Below are 21,611 nucleotides of genomic sequence, written 5' to 3'. Positions count from 1 at the left end.
ACGAAACGAACATTGAAAACATCTTTCAACCTTATATATTATTGTGGGAAGGAAAATTAATACACTATGAAAAATGGTATAAAAAGTTCCTCAAAAAATTAAAAACAGAACTACCATATGATCCGGCAGCTCCACCACTGCATGTTGTTAACCCAAAAGAAATGAAATCAGTTTGTCAGAGAAATATATGCACTCCCATGTTTATTGCAGCAATGTTTACAATAGCCAAAATATGAACTCAACTCAACCCAAGTGTCCATCAACGAATAAAAGGATAAAGAAAATGTTCTATATATACACAATGGAAATCTCCATTACACCCTTTCCCTGGAGCCACTGAAAAGACAATGGGCAGGGGTCACAGGTGAAGGAAATGGACAAGAAATATTTACACAGTTTTTTTAGTATCTAGCCATGTATTAAAGAGTACCCATGTGCTGTGCGTCTATTACCACAGTCTACCAAAACTAAAGCTAGAGAGGCAAAGGAGGTAAAGATAAAGAACTCAAATTTATTCCATTTTGCCACATAACAGCTCCAGTTAAAGATTTACAGAAGAATAAGATTAATTCAAGACTGACCAGAGGTAAGACATGAGAATCTCTAAGATGTCTCCTGTGGCAAAGGCCTAATATGAAAGATGTATGATTTGTTTAATATTTTCATCATATAAAATAATACCTATCAGTTCATAACAAAACATGACCTTCATGCTCTGTTCAAGCATCTTTCTCTTTGGATGGTAAGGGGAGCCACTAAGCAATCAAAAATCGCTTTATTTGTGCCACAACCCTTAAGTCATTTATCATATTTTATCTTTTATATTAAAAAGGTTGCAAAATCCACATTTAAGGGATGTTTTTCTTTTAACAAAAGATAAAATTCAACATTAGGGCAGAGACAAAGAAGAGCCTTTTGTTCTTCACCTTCAACTTATTGAAAACTCTTCATAAATTTCACATATGCTGATCACGCTCATTTTGGAAAAGGAATTGAAAAATCTCATCCATTTGATTATCAGTGTTCAGGAACATAAGAACCACCTTCCTGATAATATTATAGTGAACATTTAAGCAACATAATTAAAATATAATGATTGTTTGATATGGATCAATAACAATCAGTTTATACTTAGTTTTTAACTTGATTTCAGTAATTCTCTCTGTGAATCTCAATCTGTAGCTTGAGGAAATATGATTATGAGGCCAAGCACAGGGGCTGGCTTTAGAACTCATTTGGAGAGCTTGAAGAGACTGCTCCATAATCATCAACGAAATGGCTCAAAGTCCTATGTATGAAAAAGTCAAGAGACCTTAGAAATGGCCCAGGGTGACCCCCTTTTCTCTGCCTTTTACCTCATTTTGCCAATGGAAACCGGAAGCCTAGAGCTGACTTATCCAAGGTCACATGACTAGGTGTGAGTTCAGACTGCTGGTCTCACTCTTCACACTGCCTTTAAGTACCCTTTACCCATTTCAAATATTCCATTTTATATTTTGGGTTATAAGCTTTGTAAAGCAATTTGGTATACACCATCAATCAAATTGGACTGACATGAAAAATCCATGGGGTCTGTCTACCTTCATATATTTTTAGTGTTTGAAAACAACTCTTGTGGGAAGCATTAACCCTTCTATCCCAAGAACATTCTCCTTAAATGAAATTTTGGCTTACTCTAAAAATTTAGTCAAATCTTAAAAAATACTAAGGAGATTTTCAACTACCTAATATTCAAAATGTACTATAATTAAAGCCTTATCTTTATGACAGAGGGGATAATTATACACCATGTCGTCCTTTCCTCGTTAAGGAACAGAACGTAAGATCTCATTACACTCAGTATCATATCAGTGAAAATATGTATACACTGACAATGTGAATATTACCATTTATTTCATCACATATAAGCAAAAGGATTATACTAACATAAGGAAAATACATTTTAAGATTTTTTCCCCTCTCCCGAACACTTATTGTATTTCACTGTTGAAATGCTAAATTAAATACACTCAGAATACTGAAAGATAAAGGTTAATATGACACTTCTTATCTAAGACACACACACTTTTAGAATGTTTTCCAAAGATACTATCCAGATGAGAGTATATTAAAGTCCAGTTATCATATATACTGCCCCCAAAATAGTTTATGCTTTAAAAAGAAAATTTTAAACTAAGTTTCATATTGCTGATGTAATAAAAGAGAGAAAAATCTAGATATGTAAAATTGCAGCAGTGAATTATTTACAAGCAGTAATCATTACTTTCTCATATCTTGAGACACGATCCTTTAAATATGAGTCATCTACATAAAACTGCTTACCTGTTATTTTGTCTCTTACAAGCTTACAGGACTCTATCTCACCAATGCTCCCAAAGAGACTCTTTAGTTCCTCCTGTGTCATGTTCTGAGGAAGGTAGTTGACTATTAAGTTGGTCTTGCTGTCCTCTGTGTTCCCAGAGTCAACTGGTGATGAGCAGTTGTTGTTTATGGTGGTTGGACCATTGGCTGTGTTATTGCAAGTTGGCCCATTAGACAGTTGTGTTTCCATGGCAGCAATTACCTGCTAAAAACAGAGAAAATAAGAAATGTCAGATTTCATATTTCACAACCTATTAGAGACTCCATCCAAGAATTTAAACACTTGTCACTAAATACAAGTCGTCCTGCTGAAATTACAATAATGCTTCAACAAAAAGTGTAACACCTACACTAATTTTTACTTCATATTAAGCTATTCAACTTAAGGTTACAACTTTATTTTCACATACATATTCCAGACATGCACATAAGCATAATCTAAATCTTAAACATTTTCTAGAATCAGATTCTGGGTCTATTCACATATCCTTACTCACCTGCAGTGTCCACAGATGAGGAAATTAAGTATCAAAGGGCACAGAATTGAACCCTAACTAAAAATCATACTAGAAAATAAAAGTGCTGAACATGCTATCAAAATGAACCAAAAAATGACATACCTAACTCTGAATAGATTTTCAGTTAGCCTAAGAGGTTCAATATTCTAAAACTGAGCCATTAATTTAAAAATCAAAGAGCAAGAGTACTTTTAAAAATATAAATTTGTCAACATGTACTGTTTTGGTTACATATTGAAAATATTTTTGATGGACTATTATCGTATCTCTACCATTGGTAAAAAAAAAAAATAGATGCTATGTTTTAGGGAGTGGAAAGGAATTATAAGGTAACTTGGGAATGAAGCTATGAATGCTTTGTCTACCTGGTAGAAACTAACAGACTAAGAGGACACTCTTGTCAACCTTGGCAGCTAAAAATCACCAACAAGGCAACTGATCTACAGCATCAAAATAAAATCCCCAAACAATTCAATATGGTGTTTCTCCTTGACTCTGCTTTTCAAGAGAAAAAAGAAAACCGATCCAGCCAATGAAAACACCAATGTAAATACATCAACTTCTGCAAACAGACCAGCCCAAGGAATTCTCATTTGAGCACATAAGCCTGTTGAAAATGCAAGTAATAGGGTATCTATGAACTGCAAATACCAGATAAAGAGCAGAATTGGGGGGGAAATGGCCTCAAACTCTTCAGCCTACTCTAAAAATCACTTAGTAAGCAGTTTTAAATCTAGTTTCCTAAAGACCAATCCTATGCAAAAGAGTCACAAACCACAGACCCAAATTTTCCAAAAGCATTTTTCAGTAACAATCTAACTTTGGACAGCCAAGACTGTGGTGGAATCTAAAAATCAAAGCATCACTGAAAGGATTATCCTTCATGTTTCATACAATACATCTCTCACCTCCACAAAGACTACTTCTCAAAACTCACAATTCTGAATTGATGGGATGGTAGTTTTCAGGAAGCTTTAACATAGAAAAGGCAAAGAACTTGAGGCAAAGAAAAAAAGCAAAGTAAAGGGAAAGAGGGTTACAAGGAAAGAGAAAAAACTGTCTTTTAAAAAGCAGTTTTTTGCCTAAGAAAAATGAAAGGGCACATTTAGCAGATAAACATATAGGAAGAAATCTCTACTGCCAGGAGATGTTAATAAAAGGCGGCAGTGTAGCACAGATTGAGACTGGTCAGACTGGACAAGAATCAGTGTTGTCATGATAAAAAACAGGAGGCAAAACCCAGAATAGCTTTTGAAATATCCAACAACCTGTAACCCCTCTGTGACTTCATTTTCTCGCTTGTCAAAGAAGTGGGTATTTATTCTACAAGCTTCAAGCTGTTTCTTTTGGGTAAGTAAGCTAAGTTTTCTTAGGGAATACTTAAAGGGATGAAGGAAAATAAACCTTTGGAAATCTATATTTAAAAATCTTAAATAACTCAAGATATGGGTTGTACTATAATTAACAAATCTATTTGAAGTTGAAAAAAGAAGTTTCAGATTTCCTAATAAAACGTAACTGTTATGGTTTGCAGAGTATTAGCTGTGGGTCATTCTTTTCACAGCAAAATTCTTCTGGGGTTAACCCTTGCCCAGCAGTTATGGAAACAATGAGCTACAAGATTAAAGTGGCCAAAGACACTTAAATCACTATTCAAAAGTTTGGATAGGTGTAGAAACCACGAGAGCCCCAAATGTAAGATTCAGACTAAATCTCATTGGGATAGCATTTGAAATATAAAGTGTTCGTTGAATGAAATTAGCAAGATTTAGAAAGGACAACAAACACTCCTCACTTAATTGCACATTTATTTCCATGTTCAGGTGGCAAGAATGAGCTCCTAAGCCAACATTCAAGTGAACAGCTGCAGTAGGCTGTGTGCGCTGAAAATTACAGCATCTCTTTGCTATAGGACCATCTGCTCAGAATAAAATGATACTAATGTGCTATATTTTACAAATAATGCATATTCCATTGATAGGCTCAACACAACTGTTCACAGAATGCAAACTCTTTCAACAGTTACTGGGCAAATAATTTTCAGCCAGATTTATAATTTCAACTTTTTTTTTTTGAGCATCGAGAATTGTAAATAACTTCAAAATTTAGTAACCAAAAAAATACATAGTAAACAGAATGTATAGAATTACTGTAACTTAGTATTCAGACCATACCAAAACTTTTTTTGTTTTTTTAAAAAGCTTGTCACTCTTTTGAGTCTGCGCTAAATCCTAATTTAGATTATAAAAAATTACATACAAGAGCATGGTTCTGATGCTACACATACCACTAAAGTTAAAATTGCAATGTGCTTTAAGTCCTAATGATGGCCATACCGCAATAGGTTAAATGTGAGAATACTTAGTATGCCAAATGGAAGATTCAAGTGTTTGGTATGGCCTCAGCACTCCTGCAACATGCTAAAAAAAAAGTAGCCTACAGAATTTAAGAAAAATCCCACAGACCCCGGTCCAAGGCTCTGCTGCCCACGAACCACTTCTAAGCAGAGAAGCCACATCACACAGTCTGACTGCCATGTTAGTTTGGAGTTGCCGTCTGCAATATGGACACAAAAAGTACCGTATGTTAGATGAGCAAGATAATGCAACAAATCAGTTTGTACAAAATTTACAGTGATTGTATTGATATTCCCAGCACGTCCATGCAGTGTGGCTTAATTGAAATTGAGGCAATTCCAATCTAATCTTTCCAAATTCATTTTAACATGTAGTTTTCTTGCACAAATATAAGCATTTTTAATTAAGAGCCTGATTTTAAAACAATATCAACTAGTTATCTTGGAATCTATTCTAAAGAACTAACTTAAACCACACCTCAAAAATTAAAAAAATAAAGTAAAATGAAGCAAAATACTGCAGGCTGTCTTCTCTCTTAAGGATGTGGGAGAAGGGAGGAAATGTGAATGAAATTTTATAGTGAGAAAAAGTGATCACGCAATTCCTAAATGATTGCTTTGCATAAAAGCACTCTTTCCCAAAATATCAAAAAGGACATTAAGAGAAGCTATATTTGCCCACACTGTTACATTATACTACAAATGATCCTTAATTCTGGGACTTAAAATTAAAAGTGAATAGAAACCCTGTGAGGTTCTTCTGCCACTAGATTCAAACCAGTTTCTAACAGTTTCACTGAGAATTGTTCACATATACTAAGAGGCAGTAAACCAGCATCCTTCAACTGAAATAATTGGACCGATAAATAGGATTGTTTGGAGTAAAGCTTGCATAGGATGTCAGCTTTGTTCCTGAATGAAATCAAGTGAACATTTTTTAATATGTAAATTGTAAACCCAGCACGATTTGAAATTAGTGCTGCTATGAGGCTTCCAATATAGTTAATGGGCCATTTACCACTTACTGCAACTTGCCCGACTACCAAATAGAGCCATGATATCGGCACAAAAGCACAAGTTTACTTTTTTGCCATATGTACAGATGCTTCAAATGGTCAATGTAATAATTGGAAAACTTAGCTTCTAAAAATAGACAGCGAATAACAGAAGAGGTCCAAAAATGCCTTTTACTTATTTATAATTATAAAAATTTTATCCTGAGAGGCAATCCTGGCTGTAAGTGATTTAGTCTTGATACTAGCAATGCCGCCAATAACAATGGAGTCCACTTTCTGGCATCTACCAAAACGCGTTAACAAGCTTTACAGGATGCCATGAAAATATTTTACTCTTCTTCCCTTCTCCCACTGTAACGAGAGAATTCAGTCTGACCCTATGTTCTTTATTTTTCAAAAAACTACTTATAGTTAAACTGAACTGTGAAGAAATGTTTTACACCCATGAAAGATTTTTTTTTATAAGAAACCAACTGCAGTTAGATTACATGAGTAGGACCACATCCAGCAGGGTAAACCAGGCACAAATGTATGTCCTGAATACCTTCAGGAGTTCAGTCTAAACATTCCTCACTACATAAAACAGACTGTAATTTAACTACCTCAGTCCCTTCTATTCCATAGGAGGTGGACACTAATGAGCTAATCTATTGACACCCCTCTTTCTGAAAGCCCCAGGGACATGAACAATCACTTTATTGCACCAACTAGGTAGGAAGGCTGGGTATGGAAAATGATTCTACTGCATTTTTACATTTCAAGCACCTCAGACAGTCTCTCCGCTTGAGGCAGACACATACCTTTATGGAAAGTTATAAATAAGTTGCTCACATGGCCCTTACCTTTATGCTGGCCAACAATTTCGTTACTAAAAATGTAAAGCTACTTCCCCTTCACTTAAGGACAGGCAATTCTGCTCTACTCAATCTACCACAGACAACTGGGCTGTGCACTATTTATAGATTCCATTGGCTCTGAAACTCTTCGGAAAGAAAAAAAGGCCATATTCCAGTGAAACAGAGTCATTAATTTTAAGGCTTAAAAAAATAATGTTTCAATATATATTCTCCTCTTAATTTAGACATCAATTGTGCCAATTCAGACTGCTTTTTCTCCTGTTATTATCCAAGTAATAATTTATGAAAAGGCACTTTAGCATAGATAAATCTAGAATATTCTGAAGTTTCACTGGGCTCTAAGATAAAATGATTGTTAGTTTGGTGAAAGCACAGGTTTTATTGGGAAATAGAAGATGGTCTCTACTTTTATATACACAGTTACTTCCAAAGAGCCATAAAGACTTTTATAAATGGTCCTCTATGAATTTCAACATCTACAGTTTTCACAATAGTGGAATTTAGAAAACAAATGCTTTATTTCTCATATCTGCATTTGAGAAGTCAAACTGATCCGATAGTTTCCTAGTCACATGAGAAAAGTAGTATTTTTACAATTAAAAAATTCTACAAACTAAGGTAATCAGCTTCACTATTTTCAAACTTCTTGCACACAGCCACCAACCAGATAGCTAATCAAGAGCATCTTAAATAGGCAGAGCTCGGTGGATCGCCTAAGGTCAGGAGTTCAAGGCCAGCCTGGTCAACATGGTGAAACCCCACCTCTATGTGAAAGTACAAAAAAAAAATTAGCCGGGCATGGTCTGTAGTCCCAGCTACTCAGGAGGCTGAGGCAGGACAATGGCTTGAACCAAGGAGGCCAAGGCTGCAGTAAGCTGAGATCAAGCCACTGCACTCCAGCCTGGGTGACAGTGGGAGACTGTCTTTAAAAAAAAAAAAAAAAAGTCTTAAACATATCCTGAGAATTTTTATTAAGTTCACTTTAGCGTAATGTTGCAAGAAGGGGGAAAGGTTCCATAGCCTAGAAACCACCTGATTTGGGGACCAGACTTCTGTGGGTTAAAGTCATAGCAAGGCTGCTAAAAGGGCCAGTACAACAACCCGCAGTAAGGCTTGTCCTGTCTGCTCCAGCCACTCCAGTGCCACGGTCACCATCCTGACCTGAGCTCTCATCTTCTAAACCACCAAATTAAAGCCTCCAAAAGGTCCCTCTCTCCTTATCCTCATCTACCCTAACACTGTTCTCCCAGGAAGACTTTCTAAACCCTCCAAAGCTCCCTATCAAATTAAGTGTAAACTACTAGGTATAAACTGAGATCCTGTACAACTACTTTTACCAGCCCACTTCTACAAGCACCTTAAGATCTGAACTATGCCTTGTCCCTCCAACAATCCAGTACCTTCACTTTTCTAGATTTGCTTCTGCAGTTCCATCTCCCTTATTCAAGGCTCCATCCAAACCCACCCACCTCCATTTCAGGGGTTTGTACAAACTAAGCATTTAAAAATGAAAGGGCAGTAACAGTTTCTTAAAAATTGGAGAATGAAAGAGCAAATCCCGTCAGTAAATTTGTGCAAATTTGTTAACTTGTTTTTCTATCCTACCAAGTATTTCAAACCAGAAGTAATTATGAAAGCATATTTTCAAGTTTTGGCGCACTCCGTCAGCCACCCTCATCCACTGAAATCTAAATTCCTGTCATACAGTAAAAACAAAGGAAATCATTTACCTTCATGATCAGTTGTGTACTTTTATTTCAGCAATCTATCATACCAACTACAAAACCCTAGAAGACAGGACAAATCCAAGTCTCTGGCCAGCAGGGTTATGGATATAGGGCATGTGGAATTTGGGTCCAACTTCAGGAAAATGGCAAAAGTAAAGGTAAATATGGGAAAATTAAACAGATCTTGAAGAAGGCATTTAGACACACATCACAATTAAGTCGAGGATCACAAGTGATCTTGATACTAACTACAAAAGTTCAGGCAAATAGAAATGATAACATCTCTGAAAAGAATCAGGGCTAGTGGCAAAGACAAGCGTCTCAGGCTGGAAAGGTCCAGCTTGGATAAAGTGACCTTGGTCTCTACACTTACATGTAGCTAGAAGGTTTGAATACCCTGAGTAGCATAGCACAGCAGGACAGAATCAACCTAATGCAAGGCCTTCCCTATGACTACATCAAATCTCTCCCTAAATGCCAAGTTACACGTGAACATTTGTCTCTAAAGTTTTAGGGCCATACCTACCAAAAAAAGAAGAAAAACAAAAAAGGCAGCACAACCTTTATCAAAAAACATCATCCTTTGGGGAACTTGCAGCAGAGACAAAAGCACCAGAAATAATTGATGAAATAATATGAGCTTATAGATGACAGCTGGGTAGGCAGCCAATGGGGTCATCTGCCTGAGACATACCATTCCTACAGCAAATGCTTGATCTTTCCCAAATTACTAAGTGGTATTTTCAGGGTATGTTTCTGGCTTCACTTAATTATTAAAGCAAGAGAATAGTCAACCAAGTGCTAAAATTACAAGGTTAACAATTGTCAGTTACAGGAACAAGCCATTAGTTTGTTTTCTTTAAATCTCTTTGCTTTGTGGTTCCTAAAATAAAGGTTTGTAGCTTTAAATGTCATAGGATTTCTTCAATCTAAAATCTCTGTCAATTCTCCAGCCCACCCACATACCATGTTACCTGTCTCACTAGGTCTACTAATTCCTCAAACTCACATTTTTGGCCCCGGGGCTAAGAAGGGCCCATGAACTTGCAGAGAAAATGCACTAAACAGCTGCAGCAGTCATAAGGAGAACGTTCTCTGGCAGCAAACACTAACATTTTTCTGTCTCTTAGCCGTTTATGACTTCTACAGACGAAGTACAGAGTCTCCATGCCAGTCTTTCTGAAGTTTTGTAGTTTGAGAGCTGGCAGGTTTAAAAAGCTTTAAGGTTAGAGAGGTAAGATGAGTTTCGGGTCCCAAGGCCTTCTCTTCAGTCTAGGTATCCAGGTTGGGCAATGAGAAAGTAAAGATCTGGTGAAAAACATCTGCTTAAGTTTCATGTTTTGTTCATTCATCCAGTCAACGAACATCTGCATGCAGTTCCCAGGAGCTCAGGACAGTCCTGAGGTACAGCAATCAAGAAGTATCTTGGAGTGCTGATTTGCTGTGAATGGTGTATGCAGAGCAAGTATGAACATACAGAAGAAAACAGTATATTAGCAAGAAATAAGTGTGCTTTGGAATATATGTAGAGAAGAATAAAGGGGGCTCAGAATGTGGAGATAAAGATGGGTAATTTCCAACATTAAACAAGCAGGGCTTATTGAAAAAGCAAGTTTTGAGTCAAAGTTTGAAGGAGGTACAGGCTAGCTGCCGAGACAGATAGAATAATCCCTTTCCCCTCAATGTCTACATCCTACTCCCAGAAGTGTGAATATGTTATGGTACATGACAAGGGGGAATTAAGATTGTAGAATTAAGGCTGCTAATCAGCTCACCTTGGGAAAGGGAGATTATCCTTGGTTACTGAGGTGGGCCTAATGTGATTACAAGGTTCCTTATAAGTGAAACAGGAAGGTGAGACAGTGTCAGAGTGAAGAAGCATGAGAAGAAATTGGAAGGACATTTCTGGCTTTAAATGGGGCCACCAGCTAAGGAATATAGGCAGCCTCTAGGAGATGCAAGAGGCAAGGAAACAATCTCCCATAAAGAATCTGGAAGGAATGCAGCCCTGCCAACACTTTCAACTTAGCCCACCGAGAGCCACTTTGAACTTCCGACGTTCTTCGGAATTGTAAGGTAATAAATGTGTGTTGTTTCAAGCCAATAAATTTAATTTGTTATAGGTCTAAGAGGAAATAAAGACAGCCCCATGGAGATATCTAGAAGAAAAGATTCTAGGCAGAGATCTCCCACTGCAAAGCCTGTCTGCTGTGCAGGAGAATGACAAGGAGCTAACACTAACAGGGAGAGTAGGAGGAGATGAGTCTAAGAGGTAATGAGGCCAGAACACACAGGGCCTTGAAGGCCACCGTAACAAAAAAGCAAACTATAGAAAGGTTTTGAGCAAAAGAGTAGCATGTGGCTACTGTGAAAATACATTGTGTGTGGGTGTGCAGGAAGACTCAGTGAGTTTGGAACCAGATCAGTTATGAAGAAACTGCAGCAATTCAGGTGCAGGATGACAGTGACTCCTACCAGGGTAAAGTCGGGGAGAAGTCATCAGATGCTGGATATACCCAGAAGAAAACACATTACTAATGTGGTACATTTTAATTCTATCAATACACTGTTTAAAAATCTACTGTCAAGAAACTGGTTTAGATTCTAACTGCTCTCAGTCCTACAAACCACCACCAAAACAATTACTATGTTCTGGACACTAAGAACACAAGATGAATAACCAAAGGTAAAGCTTTTATGGAGAGTCATGCCTTAAAAGAAAAAAAATACATACATACATGTATGTATCTCCTTAAGGAAACCCAACAAACAAAAATTTTGAGTTTATAAATATTAAATCAAGAGTTATTCACTTTATGGTTGGATATTCAATATTCACTTTATATTTGCTCCTAAATGAATCCATTGCCAGATTCTTAAAAGAACCAACCGATTCATTTAGGAGCAAATATAAAGTCAAAAATCAGTAGCTTAAAAGATGGAACTACTGGCTGGGTGTGGTGGCTCATGCCTGTAATCCCAGCACTTTGGGAGGCTGAGGCGGGCAGGCGGATCACAAGGTCAGGAGTTTGAGATCAATCTGGCCAATATGGTGAAACTGTCTCTACTAAAAATACAAAAATTAGTCAGGTGTGGTGGCACAAGCCTGTAATCCCAGCTACTCAGGAGGCTGAGGCAGGAGAATGGCTTGAACCTGAGAGGGCAGAGTTTGCAGTGAGCATGGATCCCTCCACTGCACTCCAGCCTAGGCAACAAAGACTCAGTCTCAAAACTAAAAAAAAAAAAAAAAAAAAATGCAACTACTAAACACATTATGTCAGAAAATTGATTCATAATCTATGTGAGCCCCCTTAAAACTTTCAGAATTCAAAGGTAAAACACCTCAAAGCTCCCCCACCAAAAAGTTTAAAAACAAAGTGGGTGAAGATAAGATTAAGCCACGTTTTGTGAAATGGGAGTAAACTTTAAAATCTGTATTTTTCAACAGGGTCATTTATATACCTCTACAATAGTAAAGGTTAAGCCATGGGTTAACAATCTTGGTTATAGGCTGGAATACACTAAATCATTACCCTCTGCTGATGAATCATTCCAACCCCATTCTTTCATTCCAACCTCAGTAGACCTAATTCATTTCCATGCCATTATTTGGCTATAGAGTCTAAAAAGGGATATGAGTACAATAAGAATAAAATCAACTACTCCTTCAGTTTTGTAGCAGAGGTTTTGTTTGGTATAGGCAGATAAATCTGAATTGCTAAATTACGACAGTTAACATAGTAATCAACACAGCAACTGGATTAACTTCACAAGCTTCTACAAACGTCACAGCTATCAGGAACCCCCTCAGGGTAGTACAAATTGTGAAAGAGATTGGAAATCCTCAAATTAATCCCAGTAGTTGAGTGTTTTCATTAGGTAGGTTAAAAACATAGCTCCTTTATTGGATACAGACACTAAAATACTCTGTCATGTACAAATTCCAAAGCGGAAAGAATGACTAATCTTAAAGGGAATGTAAAAGACAAGAAAGGTTTATGAACACAAATAATGTTTTTTAACTCACAAATGTTATAAAGTGCCACAATACTCCTCCTGGCCACTTAGGTTAACATTTTATTTTTCACTGTTATTTAGCAGGACTTAGAGGTAGAAAGCCAAATGCTATAGTGAGAGTTTAACCTCAAGCAGCTTACACCAAAAAAATAAAGGCATATAAAATGTCAACTAACAAAACCAGATTTATTTCCTTAGTAATATTAGGAGGCTACAAATATTTCTGTAGAACTTCAGAGAAACTGAAAATAAAGGGATGCCATCCCAGGGCATAAAAATATCTTATAATTCATTGACGTATTGTTGAGAGCAAAACAAAGAGTCTAAACCTTGATCAATACAGACATCTTCCTTCCTCTCTGAATTGTGTATCATCTCCATTACTGGTATTCACCTATGAAATGTTTTTTCTTTTCTGTTGATGGGTAAAGTCCATAGATTCCAAAAACATGTATACTTTTGATTTAGAGATATGACTATCATTTATTTACTGCGGAATTTGAGGCATCTTAAAAAAAAAATTCATACACTAAGAAAGTCACTTTCCTTAAAACAGAAATTTTAGATTGATGCTTAGATTGATGACCTCTTACCATCTCACCCAGCAAAGTGCCTCCTCTCACACCTACTTTTGTTAGACTTCCCACTTTCCAAGTTATCTTAGTATCACTAAAGTAAAGCACATTTGAAAGAAATGCTTAAGGATCTCAAAAAGTAGGTGAGACAAGTCCCTGCAAGTTAGAGATGAAAAATAAAGCAGGTGTATGAGCATGCATGTATATGTATAACCTGGGTGTGTATATACATACATATTTCCAAGTGTTGATGAGACACATCTCTCCCCCATAGGCTGAAGAGGAGAAGGGAACACATATGCAATTACAAGCTACATTTTAACAGGAAATTCTTAAGACTCAAACCACAAAGCCATTTAGCCTTTGAATTATTTTCACTCTGGGAAGTAACAGAGGAGGTAAAGGGGACCATTCTCTTTAAAAGCTTTAATTACATACACATATTTTGTCTGATAATGTCAGAGCACTTTACAAACTCTAAGATGCCAAGTGAATACTAGGGGCTATTATCATTATTGCTGGACAAAAGAAGATGTCTCTTAAAATGTTAGCATAGAAAATGTGCTTATCTACTTTTGGATTAAGCCTGTCAGTCCCCCGCCCCCCGACGCCACCCCAAAATCTAAATGGATAAGGCTGCGGAGTTGTGTTGGGAGCTTTTTAACATGAAAAGGAAACACTGTGGACAGAAGGTACAGTATACAGACTTTTCCTGATCATGACTGTTAATTCCTGTCCTGGACCACTGAAGCAGATGCTATGTTAAACTACATTTAGCACAGTCACAAATGGTGACTAAGGAAGTTAAAAATTTTTACTTGCAATGCTGCAATTTTTAACCTCAGACCTCCAAAGACTATGTTTAAATATACAGAGTGCCAACAGCTCAAGCGTTTCACATTAGAATTACAGCCCTGTCTATTTTAATTTACCTTACTTTTAACAGTGCATGACCCTCCCACCCCCCAGAAAAAGTACACATCTCTCATCCTCTTCAAGTCTTCTTATGCTCAGGCTCTTGGAATTTGAGTATGATTAGAAACTGCTACCTCCCTAATTCTTCTGGCTAAGAATGCCAAAAATGATCCAGGCATCTTCTACTTATATTCAGATTTACAATACAGAGAAAACAAGAGTGTAGAAATCTAATTCACTATTATACTCTAAAATCTAGGTTGATAAGGGGATCAAGTTTCCATAATTAATGGATCATGCAAATGATCCATATATGGACTTTCACACGAAACCATACACTCTCCTATCTTCTTTCTCCTATCGTGATTTTCAAAATGGCCTGAATTTAAACTGTGGCTTCAAAATCATGTTTAATTAAAATAAAAATAGAAAAAGGAGTCTCCATGGGATTAGAGTATCTTTTGCTATAATAAAGAAGTTCAGATGATCTCTCTGCCTTCTGTAGAATCCAATGAATCCTACAACTAAAAAAGGGTAAGGAATTAGTGGCAAGGGAAAGAAACTAGCATTTATTGATTCCTCATTCCATGCCAAGTCTCAAGCTAGATATTTTACAAACAAAATCTTATTTAATCCTCTTGTGGGGCGGGCAAGGTGACTCACGCTTGTCATCCTAACACTCTGGAAAGCTGAAGTTGGAGGATCACTTGAGCCCAGCAGTACGAGGCCAGCCTGAGCAACATGGAGAAACTCCATCTCTACAAAAAAATATGAAAATTAGCTGGGCGTGGTAGCATGTGCCTGCAGTTCCAAGTACTACAGAGGATGACTGGGAGGACTGCTTGCGCCCCAGAGGCCAAAGCTGTAATAAGCCATGATTAACACCATTGCACTCCAGCTTAGGTGGCTGAGCAAGACCCTGTCTCCAAAACAAAAGAAATCTTATGCACTATGAGCTATATTACATTCTCTTCAGTTTACAAATAAGAATTTCAAAACTTTAAGAATTCACACAAGTATTAAGTGAAATTTGAAATCAGTGCTGAGACCCCATATCTAGAGCTTCCTAGCTGATCTCTCTGCTTCCAGACTTGCCCCCTTCTCCAATCCTTCCTTCATTCCACAGCTGCAGGGATCTAACTAAAAAAAAATGGTCAGCACCCCACTACCATTTCCTTGAAAGCCTCTGCTTACATTGCCTATGAAGTAACATCTCAGCTCCCTAGTGAGGCAGCTGACTTGACCTGGCTCCTAACTCTTCCTCTATATGCCCAGCATCTCCCGTCATATACACAAGTTCTAACAAACTCCCAGTAGTTCTTCCCACTCCCAGTGTCACACAACCTGTTTTCTCCACCTACAACAGCCTCACTACCTTTCTTCTCTCCTGCCTAATGGAAATATCCTCAGCACAGGAAAAGAGCAGGCAACGCCTCCAGGAAGCCTTCTGTGAACCACTCCGTTGGACCAGGTAACTCCTGTGGGCTCCTATATGCCTGACTTACCTTTATCTCCTCAGTATAATAAATATCCAGAAGATCCACAAAGAGAATGAATGCCACGAATTTTAAGTCAAAATGCCAAGTAAAAAACTTCCCCCTTACTTATCCATGTGATTTTATGTTCCCTACCAAGTCGGATAACTTTCCATTGCAACCCTGTATGTTATCTCAGGTTGTTTATGAAGAGGAAGGTAGACTGTCAAGGGGAAAAGGGGGAAAGTAGGCTGTCAAAGTCCTACCACTAAAACACACATCTCTTTCCACATACAGCTACTAATTCTATACTGGACGTTCAAACTTCAAGTGGAATAAGCATTTTTAAATTCCTAGCTATAAGCCTTTGTTAAAAGAATATAAACTTCAGGGCGGAAACCAGGGACAGGTGTGTTCCATTGTCACTACCTCACAGTTTAAGCCAATCTCATCACTAATCTGAAAAATCAAGACAAAACCTTAAGTTTATACTCTCTCCCCAACACAGCCAAGGTCTGGTGTGTAGAATGATACCAGAAAGAGGAGTAAAGAAACTCCCCAAGGCTAGAAAAGCAACATCCCTGATGCACTGCATGTAATAGGCGCTGTGCTCAGATGCTGGGAAAACAAAGATGCACAAAACCCCACTCATTCCACCCCTCAGTGGAGCACCTCCAGAACACACCTGTGCCCTAAGAAAGTGTCCAAAGAAGTCAAATGCACACAAGGAAACCTGTAAGAACTCTCAGCCAGAAATAATCACCTCTCTACCTAACCTATGCTAAATATTTTGCTATTAAAAAAAAAAAAAAAAAAAGGCAAAAATCACTGCTACTATGGAAACCACCACTAACTTAAACATTTCATTTTGGACATGTATTTGAGAAGAAATGAGGCGTTTTACTTCCCAATGTTTAAAATGCTAGACAATAGGAGACTATGCACAGCATTGATACTGAACATTGAAGTGGACTTCTGCCTAAGAAAATTTTAAATCATAAAGGAGAGCAGGCTGAAGTTTTCCTGATTTAGAACTGCTCAGAGTTTCCGGGTACCCATTTCCTGTTACAACTTTATCCTATATGAAGTGCAAGTTTCTCTAAATGAACTCTCAGCACAGTAGATTTAACATGTAAATTGCTTAGCAGTAAACAGTCTTACTCTCAATAAGACTTTTGGGAAGTACCTACTAAGGACCAGGCAGTATAGTCTAGAGCAGTTAAGACTGCAATCTCTTTCAGATCAAGCTTAGAAGAAATTTTCACTATCATCCACTACTTTAATCTGAGATGGGTATGAACAAAAAGATTCTTAAGCCACTCTTCTAAAGGGAACCATGACCCCGAACCCAAATTTTCCAATTCTGTGAATAGTATAGATCTACTCAAACGCCACTCTATCATTCTATGTTAGACTATTTTTTTAAAGAGTTCCTTGACGATTTGGAGAGCCAGTTTCTAGTTGAGAATCCCTATAATGGAAGTAGACGGTTTAGAAACGTGCCCTTTCTATATCCTTCTGCCCCATGCAAGCATGCTTTTACATCCGTCCTTTGTCAATATATCATTGTTATAATATTCATTATTCCCTTTATTGTACATATTCAAAAAAATCTATACATTTTTGTCTTTCAATCTCAATCTAATCTTTTATAAATTCATTTAAAACAAAACAACAACAACAACAACAACAAAAACCCAAGATTCACAAGGAAGATCAGATGACTGCAGGCCTTGGAAGTGAGTTGTCATTAGGACACTATTTATTATTCTCCAAAAATTTCTGAAAAGCAAAAGAGGGGAAAGGGAGGGTATCATGAGGTAGAAGCAAGAATAGTAAATTAAAACTGAAGAAAACTTCCACTGCATTGGAACAGTCATTAGACCAAATTTCACTGGCATCAGATTAAGAAAGAACTGCTCTGCATCGCTGGTCATCAAGACAACAACAGTATTTCTCTGAAGTAACTTCTTGCTCTAACTGGAAAACAACCCATACTTTTACTTGCCAAGAGTAAAGACAGCTGGTCTCCGACATTAAGAATTACCAAAATGGAAACAAGTGAATCTTATTTACACCCACCAAGGTTGACTACACATCAACTAAGACCTAACAAACATGACCAAAGTAAACAGCAGCAGCCAGGTGGCCACTCTCAACATTCTTGATACAAAGTACATCATATACTTAATGGCATAGTGAACAAGGCCCCCCAAAGTGGCTATAACCAGCAAGAAGAAAACACTGAGTGGGTGGGAGCCAAAAGTCTTCTTAAAGTATTAAGCATTCAAATAAATGGCAGAATCTGAGGGCCAGCTAGGAAAAACCAAAAAGAAAACAACAACAATAAGACTGCTAAAATAAATCACTTGCGAAATTGAAAAGAGATTACAGGAACACAGTCACAAGAAGGACAAAGGAAATGGATAGACAGAAACCAGCAGACCTACAACACTCCTCAACCTCCAGGCCAAAGTTCTGACTGGCAGCTAGAGGGTAGATTAAGTCTGAAAATATGTTATATGGTCTCTCCAATGTCCTTTAAAAAAAAATCAGTAGTTCTCAACATTTAAAATTTCACCAATGTAAGCAATTTCACATTTATAAAAATAGATTTCTGATTTCTCTAAAAATAATAATAATAAAAGTTTGGCAAGAGTCCACATTCCCAGAGCTACTAGCCAGCAGGTTGCCCTATAAATGGGGCTCCTTCTTTCCAGCTCTTCCAATACAGCCTTAATGCCCTGGCCCCTGCAATGGCTGGATTTTAAGTAAAAGAATATCATAGCCTAAATGTCCAATGTGCGAAAGAGTATATGCTTTTCTACCATGATGGAGAGGTTCAGAATGCCAGAGGACTGGGGAGGGAGGATGTTTCCAAGGTCATCTAAACTGAGGCTCTTTAACTGTAGACCTAATCATCTGTGAAAATATTATCATGAATATGCATAACAAAAAATGAGGCAAAAAAGCATCAAGTCTGTGTTACTAAACATTCTAATATGACTGCCACAGACATTCAAAGCACTCTAAATGAGACTCATTTTGGCCTGTTTATGCTACTTTGGATGTGGATTAGAAAGCCATCTTGTCCACAAAGAATTAGGTATATCCTGTCCCTTCCCGGGTTGAGGAGAAAGTTAATGCAAACCTAATCAAAGATTTTGCTATGAGAAAGAAGGGAGTATTAAGTGCTTTATCCTCAGGATGGGGCAGTGAGTAGGAGAGCACACAAAAAAGATAAAAATCACCTGGCATTATACCAGAAGCCCTTGATTTGACATTAAATTTCCAGGTTAACACTCTAAAAACTATCTCATGACACACCACAAACTGTATTTCAGAGGTAAAACAGGAAGTAGGAAAGGAACTGAAGTGTAAATAAGAGGTCTTACTCACACTTTTTCTGCTGCCTTTGGTTTACCCCAATATATTCCCATGAAAACCTGCTTCACATTGGCAAAATGGGCAGGCAGAGGAACAAAGGCAATTCCAGGGCCTGCAGAAAGTCTTTAAAGGCAAGACAAGAAAGCAAAGCCCTGCCTAAACACTGGCTATTTATAGCACTGGAATGGAAGATCTGGGAGGTGGCTGAGGGAATATAAAAGCTAGAGAGTGGGTGGGCGGGCTTCCTTCTGGCTTCCTTAGACTCAGAAACTAATGCATTCTTCCATGCCTCCAAAGCTGCTATTTTGTTTCCTGTATAAGTTTTCAAATTAATGCAAGAAGACTGTCCCTAGGTGCATTTGACAATATCAGAGCAATTACAGTTTGGTTAAAATCTGAAGGTAATCAACTCACCATTCTTTCCTATTCTCTAGAAAAAGAGGCCTGAACAAAGAGGAGGAGACACCACCACCCAATTCATAAGGACGGTCTCCCAGAATCCCCTGAACTTTCACAGTGTGGAAAGTTTCTGTGATTTCAGGCAGAGACCAGGAGAAACTATACTTTTCAACTCTTCTCATTAACCAAAAGCCATACCTAAAAATAAAAAGCTGGAGCAATTCCAAAATTGGGAGTTTTATAGGGCACATTTAAGTATTCCCTACCAACTGCAAACCTTTAAGGTTGCAGAGTATTATGTTAATGGTATTGGCTTTTTTTTTTTTCCAGAATCTGTGGTAATTTTCCTAAAAAAAAAAAAAAAAAAAAAAACCTCATGAACTTCCAAGTCCAGTCTCCATTATAAGTGAAGTATGGCTTCCTATATCTGCAGAGCATATCACCCACACATAACTTAGGTTGATTCTCTTTTTCCAGGGCTGTATTATAAAACATTTTGAACTGAGAACAGACCCCGCAATTGGTATTAAATAATAATAAATTATAATAGTCATTTTATACTTGTTTCCTGATCTAGTGCATGAGATTCAAAAATAAGAAAGCAGTCTCACAATAGAGAACTTTCTAAATAGAATGTGAAGCTCTCACATTTTACGTAAATATAAACACTAAAAAGTGTTTATGGGTCCCCCTTGACATTCAGGTGTTATTAATTAACTCTTAAGATAAATTTCCAACTTAATAAACTTGGAAAACTGCTTTCTAAGCATATTTTCAATTTGATCAAAGTTTACAAGACTGATAAGTCTTTTTATAGTCATTTTCTTATGATATTTGTAGTCAATTTACTGTGACCTTGGTAAGACAAACACACTTCTTAGCTCACATCCATAACTATGTTGGCTATCACCAACATTCTTTTTATATGCTTCATTAATGGCCAAGGTTACAGAAATAAGCATATTTGACTGGTCTAAACTCAAATCAAATGATCATGTATAATACACAGCAACACCCAAAACACAGGCACTATTTTTCATATCTAAAACATCAGAAGCTAAGGCATTAATTTATATTAAAATGAAAATTTCAGTTCAGTTCTTCAGGAGAGTTAAGACATGGCCAGGTAATTTAAGGCTAAGAAAGGACAAGTCAAAACACTGTGTAGCATTCAGGAAATTTGGAACAAATTAAAGATTTCACATAAAGCAGAGTGAAGGTTAGGAGTGGCCTCAGAGAGGCAATTATCTCATTCTCAAGTCCCAGGCTAACAAACTAACAAGGATATGGAAGAAGAAGAAGAAGAAAAAAAAAAAAAACCAAAATGAAGGTAAAAGCCCACATAAAGTCCAAAGACAATGACTGCTAGTCCTAAATCTGTTTCTTAGTGGTTCTGTGACCCTCAGCAAGTTTTTCACCTTCATAACTTCCCTCCTCTATTACGAACAGATTTTTCTCACTCTGCTAGCAAATAGGCTTATTAAAAGAAGTTATAATAAATTACAGATAAAAGAATGTCTTATAAAAAATTTCAGACACTATACAAAGTAGGGTATTGTTCTCAAGGTACTAACCTTCTTGAGAACTGTTTTCTGCTTTCATGCTCTCCTATAAACACATCTCTTAATTTATGGTAAGGTCAAGCTGCCATTATCACCGCAACCTGAGAAATTCAAATTAGTGGTCAAAGAAACACACAGACACACACCCCCAGCTTTGCTTTCTTCTTTCCCTCAAAAGATCATTTTTTTTCACCAAGCAGATCAGGAACTCTACAATATACTACATTCCAAGTGTCAAATATTTAAGCCACCATAGCATACAGCAGAATAGAGTACTTAAAAGGTTTTTTTTTTTGTTTTTTTTTTTGAAGACAGGGTCTAACTCACCACCCAAGCTGGAGTACAGTGGTGTGATCACAGCTCACTGCAGTCTCCTGGGCTCAAGGGATCCTCCCACCTCAGCCTCTTGAGTAGCTGGGACCACAGGTACATGCCACCACACCCTG

The 21,611-nt window shown here is 37.3% G+C and overlaps 1 protein-coding gene across 38 annotated transcripts in view; it reads right to left on the bottom strand.

Moving 5' to 3' along the window:
- The window catches only part of ELAVL2 (ELAV like RNA binding protein 2), a 159,855-nt gene that overhangs the window by 70,144 nt on the left and 68,100 nt on the right, over nucleotides 1-21,611 (bottom strand). For 16 of the 38 annotated variants that reach the window (XM_021675339.2, XM_021675342.2, XM_021675338.2 and 13 more), the window contains exons 2-3: nucleotides 5,345-5,435; nucleotides 2,323-2,566 (exon numbers count right to left, since the gene is read on the bottom strand). In XM_021675339.2, the coding sequence (XP_021531014.1) occupies nucleotides 2,323-2,566; nucleotides 5,345-5,416 (316 nt within the window). In that variant the 5' untranslated portion in view covers nucleotides 5,417-5,435. Of the gene's footprint in view, nucleotides 1-2,322; nucleotides 2,567-5,319; nucleotides 5,436-21,611 lie in introns of all 38 variants that reach the window. The other 22 variants (XM_064380971.1, XM_064380974.1, XM_021675349.2 and 19 more) reach the window with 3 other exon arrangements.

Source organism: Aotus nancymaae, unplaced genomic scaffold (assembly GCF_030222135.1).
Source record: "Aotus nancymaae isolate 86718 unplaced genomic scaffold, 86718_ANA_hifiasm-v0.15.2.pri h1tg000003l, whole genome shotgun sequence".
Lineage (NCBI taxonomy): Eukaryota > Metazoa > Chordata > Mammalia > Primates > Aotidae > Aotus > Aotus nancymaae.
The sequence above is the reverse complement of the archived record's forward strand: the minus strand, read 5'-3'. Positions and strand labels throughout refer to the sequence as shown.